We start from the raw sequence: 18,851 nt of genomic DNA on the forward strand, positions 1-18,851 counted from the left end.
GCCTGATTCAGTGTGGGCCAAATATGAAACGCACGTTTAAATATCACCCTTTGTGACAGCAAAATTGAAGATATAGCCAGCAATCGTTTTGAATTGGACAACGTAAGCCATTTTTGCTAACATCCAGAGGTGGTCCGTTCGTTTACAAGCAGCTCGCTTGATCACTTACTTCACTTGCCAAGCAGCTTGCAAAGCAATAGCAAACTGCATGAGTGCGGAACACACCCCAGTTGAGAGACAAACAATGTGGGCTATCCCAACCAAGAAACAATAGCAAGAACAACAGGCTTCCAAGCAATGCATTGCTTGCAAACCTAACCATAAAGCATCTGAAAATGCAAAGCCTGTCCACTTTGTATTTAGACTTTTTCTTCTTCCAGATGCTAAATGGTACCTTTGACCTTTTGAACAAATTATTTTATTTGTCTTCTCCATATTCTCATAGAAATCTGAATCTGAATATGCTCAACAGGACTGAGCAAGTTGCGACTCACAGTAAATCTACATTCACGACTTTCTTAGAACCATCTCCACGTTACGGTTAATTAGAAACTGCAAAATTTGGACCCAGAAATTTTAAGAATAAAAAAATTAATTTTCCACAGCTCAGTTCAATTATAATGTGGAACCCCCCCCCCCAAAAAAAAAAAAAACAACCTTACAAACACTTTGGTAAACAACTCCAATTGGAATCATGAGGGTGGTAGAAAATTTTGAAAGAAAAAAAAAAGAAAAAGGTTTTACTCCATCAAAAGACCAAACAACATTGAAGAACAGCAGGGAAGTGAGACTTTTATGTCATTGTTTTTGGAGATCAATACTTAAAAATTTATCAAGAAAAAGAAGGACGGCATGGAAAGTCAGCACTGAAAACTGCATGAGCTGGAGCTTGTTTTGGACGTCTCGGATTTGGTTTCTGAATGATTTTGTGCAACCACAATCACCTCCATTTTGTATCAGGTTGGCTTATTGACACCAAGTAAATAATAATAATAAACTATTCAACCTTTTTGAAAATCGCTCTTTACCCCTTCTCTCCCAAAAGAATGGGAACAAATTGTGGAAGCTGGATAACTCAATTCCCATACCAGAACTGAACCGAATCGTTTGAAAGTAGTGGAGTTGATATTTGGGCCCAATGGTTAAAGATGTTTCTTTCTCCAATAACTGGTGTGGGTTCGAGTCCGACGTCTGGTCACTCACCAATATGCATGAGGCAAGTGTGTAATGGGATGAGGGATGTCCTTGCCCTGTGTTGGACTGAGAAATAGGCTGGTTTACAGTATTTGCAAATAAATTTCTGGAAAAGGAGTCACCAATGGTCTTGAGTATGCAGAATTTTTTTTTTCTTTCTTTAAATCAACAATTAGGCATGTCCATTGTGAACGTGAATGTAAATGTAAAATGTAAACAAAATGAAATGTTCATTGTCATGGAATCTCAAGCTAAATGACAATTTTATTGCCATCAATTACAGACTACACATCAATAGAGTGATGCAACCAATACGATCAGCCACAAGAAGTGCAAAACAGCAAAGAAGTGATCTGTCCCCCCCCCTCCATACTTCCTGAGGGCACTCAAGGTCTACCAGCAAACCCCTTCTGATAAAACTACCAAGATCAAGAATCACTGCTCACCTTCACCCTTTCATTCCTCTTTTTCCCCACCTTTGGAACAAACTCCCACACTCTCTTCATTCCCACTCTTCCCTCCAGGTCTTCAAAACAGCTGTTCACCACCACCTCCTATCTTCCCCCATCCAATACCATGATCTTTTCTACCCCCCCCCCGCTAATCCACCCCAAACCCACCTCCTTCTAATTCCCTGCTTTCCTTCCTGAAAATCCCTTTAGTGTAAGGACCTGAAAGTCCCTGCAGTGCCCATCTTGTTCACCCTGTGTACCCTACCTCATCCCTCTCCCTTCCACAGATCTCCTCATGTCTCTGTTCCCCACTGTTTTGTGCTTCCCTTTCCCACCCATCTTGTCTCATACTCCCATTGTCGTACGTTCTGTGTGTGAGCTCTCATAACAATGTATACAATATGTCATAACAATGCCTCGACAATGTATACAAAAAAATATTTTTTTGAAGGACAAACAAGAAGGGGCCAAACCAAACCTGGTGGCGTTATACTTTCAATTAGAAAGCAAAATATATCAGCAAAAAAATAAAGGTAAAGGTACATACTATTTCGAAACATCTCAATCCAAAATAAAATTCTGTATCAACATTTCCGAAAACAAAATATGGAAATATTCCAACGAATAAAAAGAAGAAGAAAAAAAGTTTGATGGAAGCAACGTTCCCCAATGAACTGACTTAGTCACAGGTACTGGTTGAATGTGTACATGGGCTGAATGTGGAGGGCTGATGGAACACAATCGAGTTGACCTGCGAGACACAGAATCCAATCTTTGCACTGCTTTTGAAGAGTGTGCTGTGTGCACGTGTGGAGAGCGGTGTAGATGCATCGGGTAGAAAGAAGAGTGTTCCTACGAGTGTCGTGCCTAAGCCATGTAGGGATATTTCCATTCAGTGAGAGGAACAGATGTCTCTTTCACAGCCTGAGCAGAGGTCCAGCGTGTGACATACATGGGGCTTCCTGGCTTGTCATTGGTTCCTGCAATGTAGTTGGATGGTGAGAAAGTGACAAAAACGTTAGACGTCCACAACTTTTTGAGATATCCTGTTCACAGACAGACAGACAGACAGACAGACAGACAGGGGTGAAAACATAACCTCCACCCACCTTCAGTGGTAATACATAATCTGATGAGGGTAGGCATTTGAGCCAGTGCTTCATAACCCTTGTTGAGCCAAACCAAGGATTGACACGTTGCCACAGAATGAGTTTTGGTCGATAACCACCGTGTTGACCACTTAACCATCACCACAATTGTAAACTTAAGCTGACAAACTACATTCCTATTCTGCTGCTCATTTCAAAACGTACAACTATCCAATTCCCTCCCTTCAATCAACTTCCTACCTGAGGCACGGGCACCCCCAAAAGGTTGCTGAGCAACCACCGAGCCAGTAGATTTATCATTGATGTAGAAATTTCCAGAGGAGTTTCGTAACAGCCTGGATGCCTCTTCAACGACAGTCCTGGAGAAATGACAATTCCATTGTCATTAAGTAACTACTAATAAACCTTCACAATGCATGTCAGCAAAGTACAGACTTGAAATATTTTAAAAGTCTTCACGGAAGAAGCTCATGCATTCAGAGCTCTCAATAGAGAAAACCATGAGATGCAATCATTGTTACACATGATCTTTTTGGGAGCACTGATATCTCAAGAAGAAACATGCATTTATTTGACACCATTTTCTTCTTCTCCCAGAAACAGCACATGACTGCAGGTGATATCATTTGCTGGGATGTGGGGGGAGTATCGTGTGCTGCTGATACAGTAGTTCAGAGCAGTAATTTCTCATTTGTTCAGGGTGTCAGAAATAGCTTGCCTACTCTTCGTGAAGGACACCGTGGAATCTATAACATCCACAAACTATTTCCAGCAGACGGGTCACCAAATTTTACATCCATCCAAGGGACGGCACACGCATTGATGAATCTGCGAAACATCAGGATGACGGTTTATAGCTTGGTCTGGATTTAAACCCAGGCTAGACAGCTTAGATTTAAGTGTGCATACCTTGAGGCTATCCTGCCAGCCCATTTATTTTACATTTAGCACAAGGACAATGAGACAAATCTGCACAGGTATTTTTTATTTTTATTTTTTGCACCTGAGCTGCTGCACATCCCTGTTCAGCTGACATTCTTAGCCATTCAAAAGAGCCTTCTTTGTCTAGTCCCAATCTGCCCAACTCTTTTTCTTTTCTTTTTTTCAATCCCTTCCTGCTCTTTTTATCGTTTTCCAAATTGTTGGTATATATCTGGTGATATTTTTATTTTGTCCTTTTTAGGTCACCTCTACCAAGATGACCTAATAAAGCTGGACCAAATGTCCGTCCGTCAACAATTTTTCTTTTCCAATCTTGATGAAACTTAGTATGTGGGTAGAGGTCAATGAGTGTTGCACAACGATATAACTTTTGTCCGGGTTCAAGGTCAGGGTCAAGGTCACGTAAGTTATTTAAAAAAAAAAAAAAAAAAAAATAAAATCGCCATTTTCAAAACCTATCTAAGTCTGCCATTCTACAAGATATTCGGCAACTGTTTATTGATTATGATAGTAAAAAATATTATCTTGTATTTAACCGGACAGATTTTTGAATTTCCGTCCCGTTTGGCCGCCACGTGACCTGGAAGATGGTCAAAAACACCTCCCGGTACAAAGAAAACTTTTTACTTCCGATCTTGATGAAATTTGGTATGTGGGTAGAGGTCGATGAGTGATACCCAACGACATATTTTTTTCCCCGGATTTGAGGTCAGGGTCAAGGTCACGAGGTCACGAAAGTTGTGAAAGTCGCCATTTTCAAAACCTATCTGGTCTGTCATTTTAGGAGATATCTGGCAACGGTTCATTGATTATGATAGTAAAAAACATTATAGAGATGACCGTCACCCGCACACAGGGGTAATTTTTTTTTGTGCAATTATTGGGGGCTGTATTCATTGTTGTTTCAGTTTCTTGTGTGACATCTTCCATGAGCACTTGTCTGGAAAATGTTTCCTCGGTGGGATAGGGATACCTTCTCTGGCTTGCTGTGTTTGCTTACAAACTGGATTTGGTAGTCTGTTGCATTTTCACGTACTCAGCCAATCCTACAGTTGTCATTCTACGCACTTGGTTTAGCTCCATCAGACCACCACCTCATTCTCGTCTCAGCAGGTACATTATCGGGATGCATCGATTTTTGTAAAACATTTTGTGGATGCCGAGGAGTTTCCTCGTTTTGATATCCAGTTTATTGATTTCTGATTGTGACAAGTTTATTATTCTGCGGCTGTTCTGGAATACTGGTATTGCAAGTTAGTTTATGGCTTTGATTTTGTTCCTTGGAGAAAGGTATGTTTTCAGGATTAGCCTCGTTCTATGTCGGTATTCTTTGGGAATTGTTTTGTGCATTTGTTTGTGACATATTTGGTGGCCCTCTTCTACTCCAAGGTATTTGTATGATGCTTCATTGTCTAGCTCCTGTACTGTTGTATTGGTGTCAATTTTTATGTTGTCCGTTTTTGTTGGTCTACCTCGTATGAATGTGCACTTGGCACACTTATCTAGACCAAATTCCATTCGAATGATATCAGAGTGCTATTTCACTTAGAGTTGTTCTGCCAATTTTTCGTTGTTTGGTGCAAAGAGTTTGAAATCATCCATGTGAAGTAGATGTCACCTTTATGTCTCTTTGGTCGTCGGGATATATCCATGTCCTTGCTGCTCAATAAGGTTGCTCAGTGGTTCCAGGACCAGGCAAAACAGGAGGCGCGAAAGGCTATCTCTGGAAGATCCCTCGACGTGGTATTTCACCTGTGGTATTTCTATCTTTCCTTCCAAGTGCTTTTTTGTCAACGTGGTATTCCTAAGCTCCATTGCTTTCTCTATCAGTTTTATTATTTGGTGGTTGATCCTGTACAATTGCATGCATTTTATCATCCATGAATGTGGGACACTATCAAAATCTATTTTTGCTGTCTCGGCTGTGGATAAATCCATGGTGTGTGTGTATGTGTTCCTTCTCCAGAACTTGTATCTATAAAATCCCCTTCTTCCTCTGCACATTCCCTTAATCTGCTCAGAAACTGTACCCATCCTTTTAAACATTAAAATCCTGTCTTTTTACAGTTTTTCTGTCAAATCTCAGCTCTCAATAAAAAAACAGAAAGACCGTCACCAATTCTGATATGCTTTCCAAGTTGGAGTTGTTTTTCGTACAGATAGGAAATAATTGCTCAGTTTGACAATGCCCCACCCCCTCAATATAACAAATGGTTCCCTTTGTTTATTAATCATTCAATGGCAACAAACCAAACAACTCTAACCAAAACTTTCAAAATCGATGGTTAAATCTGTCATGAAGGTGAGAAAAGCATGACTTGCAGCAAACAGTGAGCTTCGGATTATTACATACAGTGTGTGTGTGTGTGTGTGTGTGTGTGTGTGTGTGTGTGTGTGTGTGTGTGTGTGTGTGTGTGTGTGTGTGTGTGGGAATGGTCCCAAGATGGGGAGGAGAGGGTCACTAACTTTTCTGACCAAGAAATGAAGAAAGTTGAACCATGGTTACAAAAACCATGGCACGTGTGGAATCCTGCACTTGTTGATAACAATATAAAGTTATAGTTGCAAGAAGTTTCAGTGTCAGTTCATTCCACAAACCTGTCCTGTGCAAAAATGGCCCCAGTGAGGCTATATGGTGAGGTGTCATCAATCAGAGAAAGGATCTCACGGTACTTTGCCTCAGGATAGACAAACACGGTCAGTACCGGACCAAATATTTCCTGCATGCATGAGCACAGGCATCATTGAACAGCGTACATGCATACTCTCAAACACTTGTACGGGTGTGCTACAACACATGCACCTGCACCAAATGCTCGATATAACCATCACCGATGAAGAAACGTGAAGGTGAAAACTTCATGGTGAAGCATGGGCTTGGGAATGTCATGACAACTCATCCAGAATTATGAGCCTCCACAACATAACGCAACAAGTTTTCAGTCATTAAATACATGTCCGATCCAATCAACTCACCTCCTGCATGATCTTGTCTTTGGGGTCACTTGTCTGTACAATGGTGGGCTCCACAAAATATCCAATGCTGTCATCACATTTGCCACCTGCAAGCACTTTCAGTGCTCCACTATTTTGAGCATGTTCGAGATAGCCGTTGATACGACTGAACGCCTGCACCATACCAAGCAGATGACAATAAAATGGGTATCAAGGGAAATGCTGAAGAAAAAAAGTACTCCACAACCTGGAGAGGTGACCTGCTATCCTTAGTTGGCTGCCCCCCCCCCCCCACAAGCCTCGACTCCTGTGTCAAAATAAATAAAATAATCAGATACAACTCCTACACATTGCACCACCTATGATAACATGTCTGTTGCGTGCCATATTTTACAGAACAAAAATATCTTGATGATTTGCAGAAACCTAACTTTTTGCTGGGTTGAGGGATCCCAGATAATTTGAGGTGAGGAAATACTGGGCACTGGTTCATTTTACAAAGAATGAGGGACATTAAATCACTGGAAGAATCTCCTTTTACAAATACTGGATCATTTCACAACTATTGCCACAGCCATGCTCCACAAACAGTGTAACCAGTCAAACAAATTTGTAAACCAATCTCAGTTAGGTTTAAAGCATTCACATATATATAATTAAATAAGAAAGAGCAATCAGATATTGCAGACGCTTGCCAGGACTTGTTTTGTGTGGCAAATAAATGCAAGGATGTTCGAAATGAAAGGTCGTTGATAGCAAATTAAGGGTTTACGAGGTCAGTCTAAAAAGTAACGGGACTGACTTCACAGAAATTTTATTCCAAAAAATATATTGAAATCACAGCTTCAAAATAGTTTCCCTCCAGTCTCACACACTTGTCCATCCTCTTCTTCCACGCTTCGATGCACCCCCGGAAGGCTTCTTCTGGAATCCTCCGGAGCTCCATCTTCACGGCCCTTTTGATGGCCTCCACATCAGGAAATCAGGTCCCCTTGATCACCCCGTTGAGCTTGGGGGTTAGGGGGTTGCTCCAGAGTTGGCACGTTCCTCTCCGCCAGAAGCTGTCGGATGCTCAGGGCACTGTGAGCAGGGGAGTTGTCATGGTGGAGCACCCAGGGGTGTCTTGTCCCTCCTCTTGTCCCGGACTGATCTCATGAGGCGCCGGAGAATCTCCTTGTCAATGTATAACCCTGTAATAAGCATATTCACTGTTTGACCCTGTGGTAGAAATTCGAAGTGGACGATGCCCTTGATGTCAAAAAATGCGATGAGCATCACCTTGACCTTCGACTGTGACATCCTTGCTTTCTTTTGTCTTGGTGTTGCCAGACTTTTCCACTGATGACTCTACCATTTGGTCTCGGAATCGTATTCGACTATCCACGATTCATCGGCAGTAATAATAATAATAATAATAACTTGCCCGAGCAGGTCTGGATCGTCCTCGAGGCGCTCGATAATGTCTTGACAGACAGTGACTTTGCTGTTTCTGGTCCTCGGACAACAGCTTGGGGACCATCTTTGCACACACCTTGCGCATTTCGAGATTTTCAGTGATGATGCTCCAGACAGTGTCCTTGTTGATGGAAAGTTCCTCAGCAATCATCTGCACCGTGAGTCGACGACCTGTGCGCACCAGCTGCTTTACACGCTCGATGTTGTCCGCCGTTCTGATCGTTGAAGGTCTTCCAGACCGTGGATCGTCTTCAACCTCCTCCCGTCCCTCTTTGAACCTCTTGTGCCATTCAAATGCATGTGGACGTGACATCGTTTCTTCCCCCATAGACTTGCTGCAGCATTGTGAAGGATTCGGAAGGTGTTTTGCCAAGCTTGGCAAGAAACTTCAGATTGGCTCTCTGCTCACGACTCATAGCGCGACAACTCAGACTAGACGTGTAAAGCACGACCTGTAAAAAAAAAAAAAAATCACATAATGAGCGCAGTCAACCATCACCAATCATATATATATATATATATATATATATATATATATATATATATATATATATATATATATATATATATATATATATATATATATATATATATATTGCTGGAATGTTGTGAAAGACTGACGCAACCCGTTCATTCAAGTTGTATAAGTGGTGCACACAGCAGGCTCAGTTCCGTTACTTTTTAAACGGACCTCGTAAGTGGTGTAGTTGCAAATGTGTAAAGGTCAAAGGTATGAAAAAATTGTAAACATCAAATGGTCTGAAAAGGTCTTAAGGATCAAAATGGTCTCAAGGGATATGAAGGTGTAATTTAAGGTCTAAGGAGTCTGCAGGATATTAAAAAGGTCTGAAAGGTGTGAAGAGGTCTAAAGGGTAGAGAGGAGTCTCAGGATCTTTTGGGGTCTATTTGGTGTTAGGGTTCTCGAAGGGTCTGAGGGGTCTAAGAGGGTTTTGGGGTCTTATGGGTCAAAATGGTGTTCGGGTTCCAAAGCTTCTTCGGGGTCGAAAAGGGTCTTTTTGTAAATACTGTCGAGGCTCATATGAGAGCTAACACACACAGAATGTACAACAAGGGGAGGAGGAGACAAGAGGGGCAGGAGAGGGAAGGTCAAAACAGTGAGGAACAGAGACACGAGGAGATCTGTGGGAGGGAGAGGGATGAGGCGAGGTACACGGGGTAAACAAGAGAGACACTACAGGGACTTTCAGGAAGGAAAGCAGGGAATTTGGAGGTGAGTTTGGGGTGGATTAATGGGGGTAGAAAAGATCATGGTTTTGGATGGGGAAGATAAGAGATGGTGGTGAACAGCTGTTTTGAAGACCTGGAGGGAAGAGTGGGATTGAAGAGAATATAGGAGTTTGTTCCAAAGGCAGAAAAATAGAGGAATGAAAGAGTGAAGGTGAGCAGCGATTCTTGATTTTGGTAGTTTTACCAGAAGGGGGTTGCTGGCGGATCTTGAGTGCCCTGCGGAAGTATGGGGGGGACAAATCACAGACACGGGGGACAAATCACGGGGGGTGGGGACAAATCACGGGGGGTGGGGTGGGGAGGGGTGAGGCTGGAGAGGAGATGGTAGAAGACAGAAAGACCACTGACCTGCCTGCGGTGAGAGTGAGAGACCCAAAGACTCAGCCTAATCGCGGGAGATACCAATGATCCTAAATACCTCGATTTCCACAGCGTGAAGCCAAGAAAGATGAAAGGCGGGAGCACCAGCCCAGAGGGGAGAGCAGTACTCCATCAGACTGTGAATGAAAGATTTGTATGTTGTCAGGAGCTCAGGTGTGCCAAGGAAGGACAGTCGGCGACTGGCTTTGGAGGCCAGCTTGGAAATGTAGCTTTCCCAGGAAAGATCATGGTAGATAGTGAGACCCAGAAGCTTGAATGAAAGGACTTCTTCAAGATGATTGTTGAGAAAGTAGATTAGGGGTGGAGGGTTGTGGGGGGGGGGGTTCCAAATGGTCCTTTCGGAGAGACAAAGTGAGATTTTGGAGAGTGTGAGATTTGTCAGGGTTGAAAGACATCTTCCACGTGTTGGACCAGCTTGTGATTTTATCCAGATCTGCAGAGAGTGGCATCATCAGCAAAGAGATAAAGAGAATTTTCCAGAGAGTCAGAGAGATCATTGATGAAAACCAGAAAAAGAACAGGCCCAGAACGCTGCCTTGAACTCCAAACTGGCCAGGAAGAAGGGATGAGAGAACTCCATTGAGGGGCCACATGTTGGCTGTGACACGAGAGGAAGTCTGTGAGCCATGAGTGGAGATGTTCTTGGATACCATAGAAAGAGAGTTTGGTGAGCAGGGCAGGGTGCCAGACTGTATCGAAAGCACATGATATTTTTTTTTTTTTTTTTTTTTTTTTTTTTTTTTTTTTTTTTTTTTGTATACCTTGGTCGAGGCTCGTATGAGAGCTAACACACAACTCACAGCAAGGAGGCATGAGACAAGAGGGGTGGGAGTGGAAGGGACAAAACATTGGGGAACAGACACAGGTGAACTGTGGAAGGGAGAGGGATGGGGATGGGACGGGGAACATGGCGAGGAGAAGATGGACATTACAGGGACTTTCAGGAAGGAAAGCAGGAGAATTGAAGGAAGTGGGCATGGGTGGATTATCGGGGGTAGAAAAGATCGAGGATTTGGATGGGGGAAGATAAGAGGTGGTGGTGAACAGCTGTTTTGAAAGCCTGGAGGGAAGAATGGGAAAGAATAGAGTGAGGAAGTTTATTCCAAAGGCGGGAAAAAGAGGAATGAAAGAGTGAAGATGAGCAGTGATTCGTGATTTTGGTAGTTTTACCAGAAGGGGGTTGTTGGCGGACCTTGAGCGCCCTGTGGAAATGTGGTTGGGACAAATCGCAGAGAGAGCAGGGGGGGCAAGGCTGGAGAGGAGTCGGTAGAAGACAGAAAGACCACCGACCAACCTGCGGTGATTGAGTGAGAGGCCCAAAGACTCAGCTTCATTGCGGGAGATGCCAATGATCTTAAAAGCCCTGGTTTCGACAGCGTGAAGTCGAGAAAGGTGGGAGGCAGGAGCACCAGCCCAGAGGGGAGAGCAGTACTCCATCAGGCTACGGACAAAAGCTTTGTAAGTAGTCAGGAGCTCAAGAGGGCCGAGGAAGGACTTTGCACGACGGAGGATTCCCAGTCGGCGACTGGCTTTTGAGGCAAGGTTGGAAATGTGACTTTCCCAGGAAAGGTCATGGCAGATAGTGAGACCCAGAAGCTTGAAAGAAAAGACTTCTTCCAGAGGATTGTTGAGAAAGTGGATAGGGGGGTTTTGTAAACGGTCCTTTCGAAGAGACATAGTGAGAGTGTGAGATTTGTGTGGATTGAAAGACATGTTCCACGTGTTGGACCAGTTTGTGATTTTATCCAGATCTGCAGTGAGCGAAGAAGCTGCTGCTTGCCGGTCTGAGGGATGACAGATGGTACGGCAGAGGGTGGAGTCATCGGCAAAGAGAAATAGAGGATTTTCCAGAGAGTCCGAGAGATCATTGATGAAAACCAGAAAAAGAACAGGGCCCAGAACGCTACCTTGAGGAACTCCAGCCTGCACAGGAAGAGGGGATGAAAGAACTCCATTTAGGGCCACATGTTGGCTGTGACACGAGAGGAAGTCTGTGAGCCATGAGTGGAGATGTTCTTGGATACCATAGAAAGAGAGTTTGGTGAGCAGGGCAGGGTGCCAGACTGTATCGAAAGCACATGATATGTCTCGGGAAATGGCTCTGATTTCATGTCTGCCATTGAGGATGCCCATCCATTGTTGGGAGGGCAGAATCAGCATATTCAAGGTAGAGTGACCTGGTCTGAATCCAAATTGATGATAAGAAATCAAGCCATTGGAGAAGAAGAAGGATTTAACATCTGAAGCGATGATGGATTCCATAACATTGCTGATGATTGGGAGAAGGCTGATTGCTCTGTTGTTGCAGGGATACGTTTTTTTTTTTTTACACCTTTTTTAATGCAGAGCAGTAATGCTTGCTGATTTCCAAGCAGATGGCAGATGACCTTGAACAAATGAAAGGGTGAGCAAGAGCAGGTTTTTAGGACACATGGGCTGATGCCGTCTGGACCGGTTGCAGAATCTGAGTCGAGGTTTGACAGCAAGCTCTCCACCTTGTCAGGAAAGGACACTAAATCCAGGAACAGCTGGGTGCGAATGGAGAAGGTGGGCTCAGGAAACGATGGGTTTGGGACACAAGATTTATCAGCAAACACGGAGTTGAGGCATTCAGCCTTTTCACGTGCAGTGTCAGACAGTATCCCATCCCAATGATAGGCAAACAGCAGCTGCAGCACTCTCTGTTGATCTGGAATAGATTAAATGATAGTCTGACAAATGAAACACAATTTTCAATTCTGGTCAGGAAGGAGTTTGTCAAAATGAATCCGCTGATCTATTTCCATGGTCATCCACTGGAAGAGGTTCAGTCTCTTTAACTTCTCGGCCTTACCATCAGCCATGATCTCTCCTGGATCTCTCCTAGACTGACAATAGAGCAAAGCTGGCCTCCAAAACCAGCCGCAGACTGGACTTCCTCTCTCATTCAAAGTCATTCCTTGGGAAATCAGAACTACTCACAGCCTACAATGCCTTTGGCCATAGTTCAATGGAGGACAGCTCTCCACTATGGGATGGCGCCCCCACCACACATCCATCTTTCCTGGACTGTGGAATCCAAAGCTCTCAAAATTATCGATATTACTCACAATCAGGCCAAAGTACAAAGCATGTTACTCTCAGAATGCAAGGTCTGTTGCTTGTTTTTATACCACCTCTCCTCTGGTCTAACTCTCCCTTTTTGTCACCATTTCTGAAACTTCCTTGGAGACCGTTCAATCCCACTCTTCCCTCCAGGACCTCAAGCAAATGGTGCATCTCCTGTTATCCCCAATTGTTACTCATGATCTTTTATACCCTCGTTACTACCTCACCCAACTATTAGTTGTCGGTTACTTTGTTTCCTTCCCTCCTTTCCCTCTATTCGTATTCATTCCCTTGGCCGTTGCTTCCAACTATGACCCCACTGTCATTGTGTTGCCTTTTTACCCTCACACTCTTTCATGAGCTGAAATTTCATACACAAAAAAGTAAATGCTATATTTTGGCAACCATTTATAAATCATTGAATATTTACAAAACCTTCCAATTCTACCACATTTTGAATGACGATATAATAATTTTCCATCCAGGGACAAGCGGGTGCACGGATGTGAATGACATTCAGAAATTGGTTATCGTGTCAGTTCTGAGAGCTTCCTGACAGTAACCTCATGCACTCGTCGAACACGCAGACACACCTGTTCAACCCGTCAAAGCATTTCCGCATTGAGTCTCGAATATGCATTCGAGTAAACCTTTTTGTCCTCTCACTTTTTGTATATTTAGGGATCAAAGTTAAATTTAATCTCTTATTCACTTTCATCATCTTGAAAACTCACTCACCACACCTGAAATCTCTTCTTTTCCAATACAAATAACTCCTAACACGCCACAAAAACCATCTTTGTGATGTTGCACCAAATCCTTGATGTGTAATATCCTTCCGATCAAAGGGGGACCAGAATAGTGCAGCATTTGCTCACGGTCAACGTACCTTTTGATCAATTACTGCAGAGAAGAAAGTCTTAAAATCTTTCACAGGCTGAAAAACACACACAACACACACCACTTTGGCTTGTGGGAGGGGTATGGGGATAAGGGAAGGACAGCTCAGTGCATTTATATTTAAATGTGTCCTGAGCTAGTAGCTTCCAGAATAACTATGGTCAGCTACTTAACTCACAGTGAAAACAAAGGGGGTTAAAGAGCAATTCATGCAGAGTTTGGAGAAAGTAAAAAAGAAGGAAAGACAAGGAATTGAAGTGTGGTGAATTGTTGGTATTATCGAAGGCATACAATACTGCAGTTTCAAAATGACGTATGAATGCTAAACGAGGGCTTTTGCGCATGCGCTGGGTGCGTTTACACCGATTCGCTTCTGCTCACCAGGCACTCTTAACCTGTCGTTGTTTGCGCAAAATCTGCGGTTCGAATCGTTTTTTTTCAACATAATTTTCAGCATTCAGACAGAAGAGTGGCAATTTCGAAAATGGTTAAACATAATTATTCTATTCCTGAATGTGAATCGTAATCACAATAATGTAAGAATACGAGAGGAGTCGGATTCGTATAATTCAACAAGTGGCGGCCGTGGTTAAAGCGGACAGACAGACACACACACACAACCTCCTTTCACCATTAGATTGAAAAATAGAGTATAATTTCTCTTCTGTCCCCAGAACCAAACAAAATATATATATATATATATATATATATATATATATATATATATATATATACATATATATATATATATACATATATATATATATATACATATATATATATAACGACCCTCACACCCTGTACAACACCCAGACCTCCCCCTCCCAAGCATGATTAATAGTCAATCTCATTTTAAACTTATCCTATGCATCAACAAGTCCCAGATATGACCTTCCCATCGGTGCTAAGAACCACGAAGGTTTGGTTAGAAATTAGAACACACGTCTATGAACCTCGAGCCTTGCACGGGCTCATATTGTCGGGAATTTTCACAATACGGACTGAAACACATCAACTTCTTGGACGAGTTGATCAGGAAGTTCTCCAACTGTTTTGTTGTTCAGAGGCACACCCCTTTCTCACAGGTACGTTTACAAGTATTTTCAGCTTCTTTAAAGTCTTCTTTTTGTTTTTTCGTCGATTCATTCTGCAATCCTTATGTTGGAGGCATGGAATATGTCCAGGCCACTCTGATCGACTTCAGTACTCGGGATGGTGTGCCAAGCACATGGCATGCCAAGCAACCTGGGGCAGATTACGTCATTTTGAAAGTGCCGTATTGGGAGCGTTCAGCAAAGCAGAACTTCTGGCTCACATCTCCCGGCTGCAAATGAGGAAGCTCTTGAAGCAGGCCCTGCTGTATCTGTGGCCACAGAGAGTCTGGAACGTACATCCGGGAGCAAGCCGAGCACTTTTGCCCGCCATATTCAAAAGCGGAGCGCAGCGTGCCGGTCACCACGCTGCGCACATCCGCAGAGGCGTGGACAAAATGGTAATTCTTACCTCCACACTCTGCAACAGGTCACGTGCACACAGACTTCATAATTCCTGGCACTCAATTATATTCTCACTGCGATAGTTCCCCATCTTATTTAAATGCAATGTCATTACAAGGTGAAGATTTACTTTGATGTGGTGTAATGACGATGATGTTGACGTGCCATTACCTCCAGCCAACCTCGGGAACACGTGGTAGTTATCTATGTTCTGGGCCACCTGCTTCCAGAGTCGTTTGAATGTTCTGAAGGGAGGAAAAGGAAAAAAAAAAAAAAAGAAGACAAGTGAGATGGAGCCAATTGTTAAGCAAGTTAAACATCAAAACAGTTGAACCCAGTCCGCTTCACTATGATCTGCAGATAAATCGCAATTTTGTGCTGGTTATGCTATTTATGCTTAAGCGTTCCTTCTTGGTAAATGAAAAGATGAAAAATGGAGAATAATCCGACAAATTAAGGAAAAAAAATAGTCCCTCCCAACCCAAACAAACACACGTGACACTCCCTGTGAAGTTGATGCCAGCACAGTGCGGCGAGGAGGTCACAGTGTCACCAAAGGTCGGGCCATCAGCAGGAACAAACTGGATGACATTTGGTGGCAAACCACTTTGTACTAGCGCTTGATATGCACAAAAATTGGAAAGGATTGCCGTATCACTGGGCTTCCAGAGCACCACATTTCCCTGCACACAACACAATGTATACCCAGCATAACCACCCCTACTGCTCGACACACTTATATATATATATATATATATATATCGATCTGCCAACCCAAGCATTCAAGAATGCTCACCTATCTGCAGCATAATTCCCAGAGTTTTCAAAATCTGCACAAAATGCTGCTCAACAGTCTCACAGTAAAGTTGAGATCACTTGCCTTTTTTGGTAGGTAATAGTTGGTCATTTAAACTTAAACAATCCGCAGCACATTCCTCCAATTCATGACTGCTTAACATGCAATCTGTTTGACTGTTCACATAATTCTCCCTCACCATCAGTGCAGGAGTGCCAGCCAGGTTGCCACCAATGGCTGTGAAGTTGAAAGGAGAGATAGCAGCAACAAAGCCCTGAAAAGAAGCAAATCAAATAAACAAATAAATACTCCTGGTTGGAAATGGGACAAACAGGCCACAGATGTATGCAGGAAGAGGGAATGCCAAATGCTTTCAGGCAATGTATTTGTCATTTGTGCACCCGATTGTGAAGTTTCTTGGAAGAACAGTCATGTAGAGTATTACAGGAGTGTAGAAGTGTAGAAGAACATTACAGTAACTGTAATGCTTCCTAAGTTGGAAACAGGCTTTAGACTGCCAGAGGGACTGTTGGCCAAACAAATAAATGATCTATTATTACAGATAAATGTTTTGAAACAACAAATATCCCACCAGTCATTTATTAAATGAATGTGGTAGCTTGGCAAGGCAATAGATTGAAACGATCCTCAGAAGTACTGCAATGTAAGCAAGTAAAACATCAAGAGGTAATATTTTCTGAGAAGTAATCTTCAATTGCAGAGTCGGTCCAAGCAGCGCAGCTTCCAGGATGAAGAATAAGCTGGGTAGTTTGCCTTTTCAACAGAATTCAAAGGCATCAATTTGTTCCTTAGCAAGGGGTTACTGGCAGACTTACTCTGCACTTGTCAAAAGGCATGACTGGATCTTTGGCATCCACATTTAAAACATTTGTCTCGGGGACAACTGACTTAATACTGCACCCACCAGCCCACCTCCCCAAAAGGATGGTTTACTTTTTTCTTTGGATACAAAGCTAAAGCTTGTGGAAAAGTGTGAACACAGAACAAAGACAAAGACACAACAGAATAAAAAGGTACAGTGGAGAGGGGGGGGGGTGGGAGAGGGGAGGACACCAACAGCGGGACAAATATTAACACGAAGACAGACAAACAAGTGATGCGGGTGAGAAAGAATGGTATGGGAGCATCCAGTGGGTGGACAAGATAGATCATGAAGCAAACTCTCAGGAAGGAAAAACTGGAAATTTCGAAAGAGGTGCAAAAGATCATAGTTTTGGATGGGGGTTGATCTGAGATGGTGGTGGAGAGATAACTTGAAGATCTGGAGGGAAGAATGAGATTAAAGGGAATGTGGAAGTTGGTTCCACGGGTGGAAAAGAGAAGAACAAATGAGTGGTGAGCAATGATTCTGCATTTTGGGAGTTTCACCAGAATGGGGCTGATGGTAGACTGTGTGCACCCTACAGAAACCCGGTGGGGCGGGGGGAGTTACACAAGACGGAAAGAGCCGGGGTGCAAGACCAGAAAGGAGGCGGTAGAAGACAGACCACTGCAAAAAAATAAAATTAAATTAATATTCTGTAAAAAAGAAAATTTGATATTGTTATTTTAAAACTTAAATCGTATAAAAGGAAATATACTCTTCATTTCACTTTTGAATCTTAAAAATAAAAATGAAGGTGACTGTCAAAAATTTATTGAAATAAGCACGCCATGATCACCTCGCCAACTTGGATCTTCACAAAACATTGATCTTCTTTCTCTTGCACCCAGGATATGCAACATTGTTCTGAATTTTTTCTTAAAGGTTATAAACAATATTGCCATGCATAAGATAGATGTGAAAGGAAAGCAGGGAAGGCAGGGTGGGCACAAAGAAAATAATAAATAAATAAATAAATAAATCACAAGCCAGCCTCAATGAATGGAAAAATGAACACAAACATTGTTATTCAGCAAAACCTTTACTTATCAATATCCTCCCTCATTTGGCCTTGACCACAAAGTGAAACCCTACCCGGGACAAACTTCACAGAACTCTGCAAAAACTTGCATGAGTCATATCGTCCCCCAAAAAATATTAAACAGGACGCATGCTGAATTTTGGTGTTGCCAATTTGGTGATGGTGAGCAAACTGTAGTGACATCGATTATGGAGGTGTAAATCTCGTGGAAGGAGTGGGGAGGTACAGAGCTGAAGCTCACAGACCTCCAGGCCACGGTATATCAGGGTGTTGGTACTGGGTGCGACGCTGAGTGGTTGTTGGTGCTTCAGATCGAGGGCGTATTTTGCGTTGAAACGGAAGAAGTCGATGAGCTCTGCAGCAGCGTCAATCTCTGCCTGCATGACAGTCTTTCCCTGCGCACACAAAGTTACACCACCAAAGGAGAAAATAAAATGATTCCCAACAATAAATAAATAAATAAACATGAGCCAAGTAGTTTTGTAGCCTGCATGCAAATAAAAATTTGTCTTGAATTAATGTCTGCAAGCAACAGTGCCTTCAATTTCAATGCAGAAGCACAAAGACTTAAACATGCTGACCAAACTGTTTGTTGGCCTGTAAGTAGTCTTAGCTTTTTCATTGTGCCCAGCTCTTATCTATTCTTTAACACATCACCACTCACACAAATGCATCTAAGAATCCCCTTTTTGTCTCTCTTCCTGAGTATTTATCTCGTCATCCTTTGCCAAGCTATCCTACCAACAGATGCTTCAAAGCACAATGCAGACCTCTGTGCATTACTGCTTGAACATCATGGGCTTATGCAAGCATTGCAACTTCATGGATTGTGTAGGATTATCGGTGCAACGTTATGGATTATGCAGACTCGGCTGAAAGTTGTGCGTAAAGAGAGCAATTTGAGACAGAGT

The 18,851-nt window shown here is 42.8% G+C and overlaps 1 protein-coding gene across 1 annotated transcript in view; it reads right to left on the reverse strand.

The window, feature by feature from the left end:
- Window positions 1-1,440: 1,440 nt before the first annotated feature.
- ALDH4A1 (aldehyde dehydrogenase 4 family member A1) overlaps window positions 1,441-18,851 on the reverse strand; it is a 31,826-nt gene continuing 14,415 nt past the window's right edge. The window contains exons 6-15 of the mRNA XM_085899435.1: window positions 18,186-18,335; window positions 16,215-16,289; window positions 15,715-15,902; window positions 15,391-15,464; window positions 15,039-15,235; window positions 13,713-13,760; window positions 6,674-6,826; window positions 6,296-6,417; window positions 2,996-3,114; window positions 1,441-2,626 (exon numbers count right to left, since the gene is read on the reverse strand). Coding sequence (XP_085755561.1) covers window positions 2,514-2,626; window positions 2,996-3,114; window positions 6,296-6,417; window positions 6,674-6,826; window positions 13,713-13,760; window positions 15,039-15,235; window positions 15,391-15,464; window positions 15,715-15,902; window positions 16,215-16,289; window positions 18,186-18,335 — 1,239 coding nt within the window. The 3' untranslated portion in view covers window positions 1,441-2,513. The remainder of the gene's footprint in view (window positions 2,627-2,995; window positions 3,115-6,295; window positions 6,418-6,673; window positions 6,827-13,712; window positions 13,761-15,038; window positions 15,236-15,390; window positions 15,465-15,714; window positions 15,903-16,214; window positions 16,290-18,185; window positions 18,336-18,851) is intronic.

The sequence above is a fragment of the Eptatretus burgeri genome, chromosome 10, assembly GCF_056783735.1.
Source record: "Eptatretus burgeri isolate ZD-2024b chromosome 10, Ebu_testis_v1, whole genome shotgun sequence".
NCBI lineage: Eukaryota > Metazoa > Chordata > Myxini > Myxiniformes > Myxinidae > Eptatretus > Eptatretus burgeri.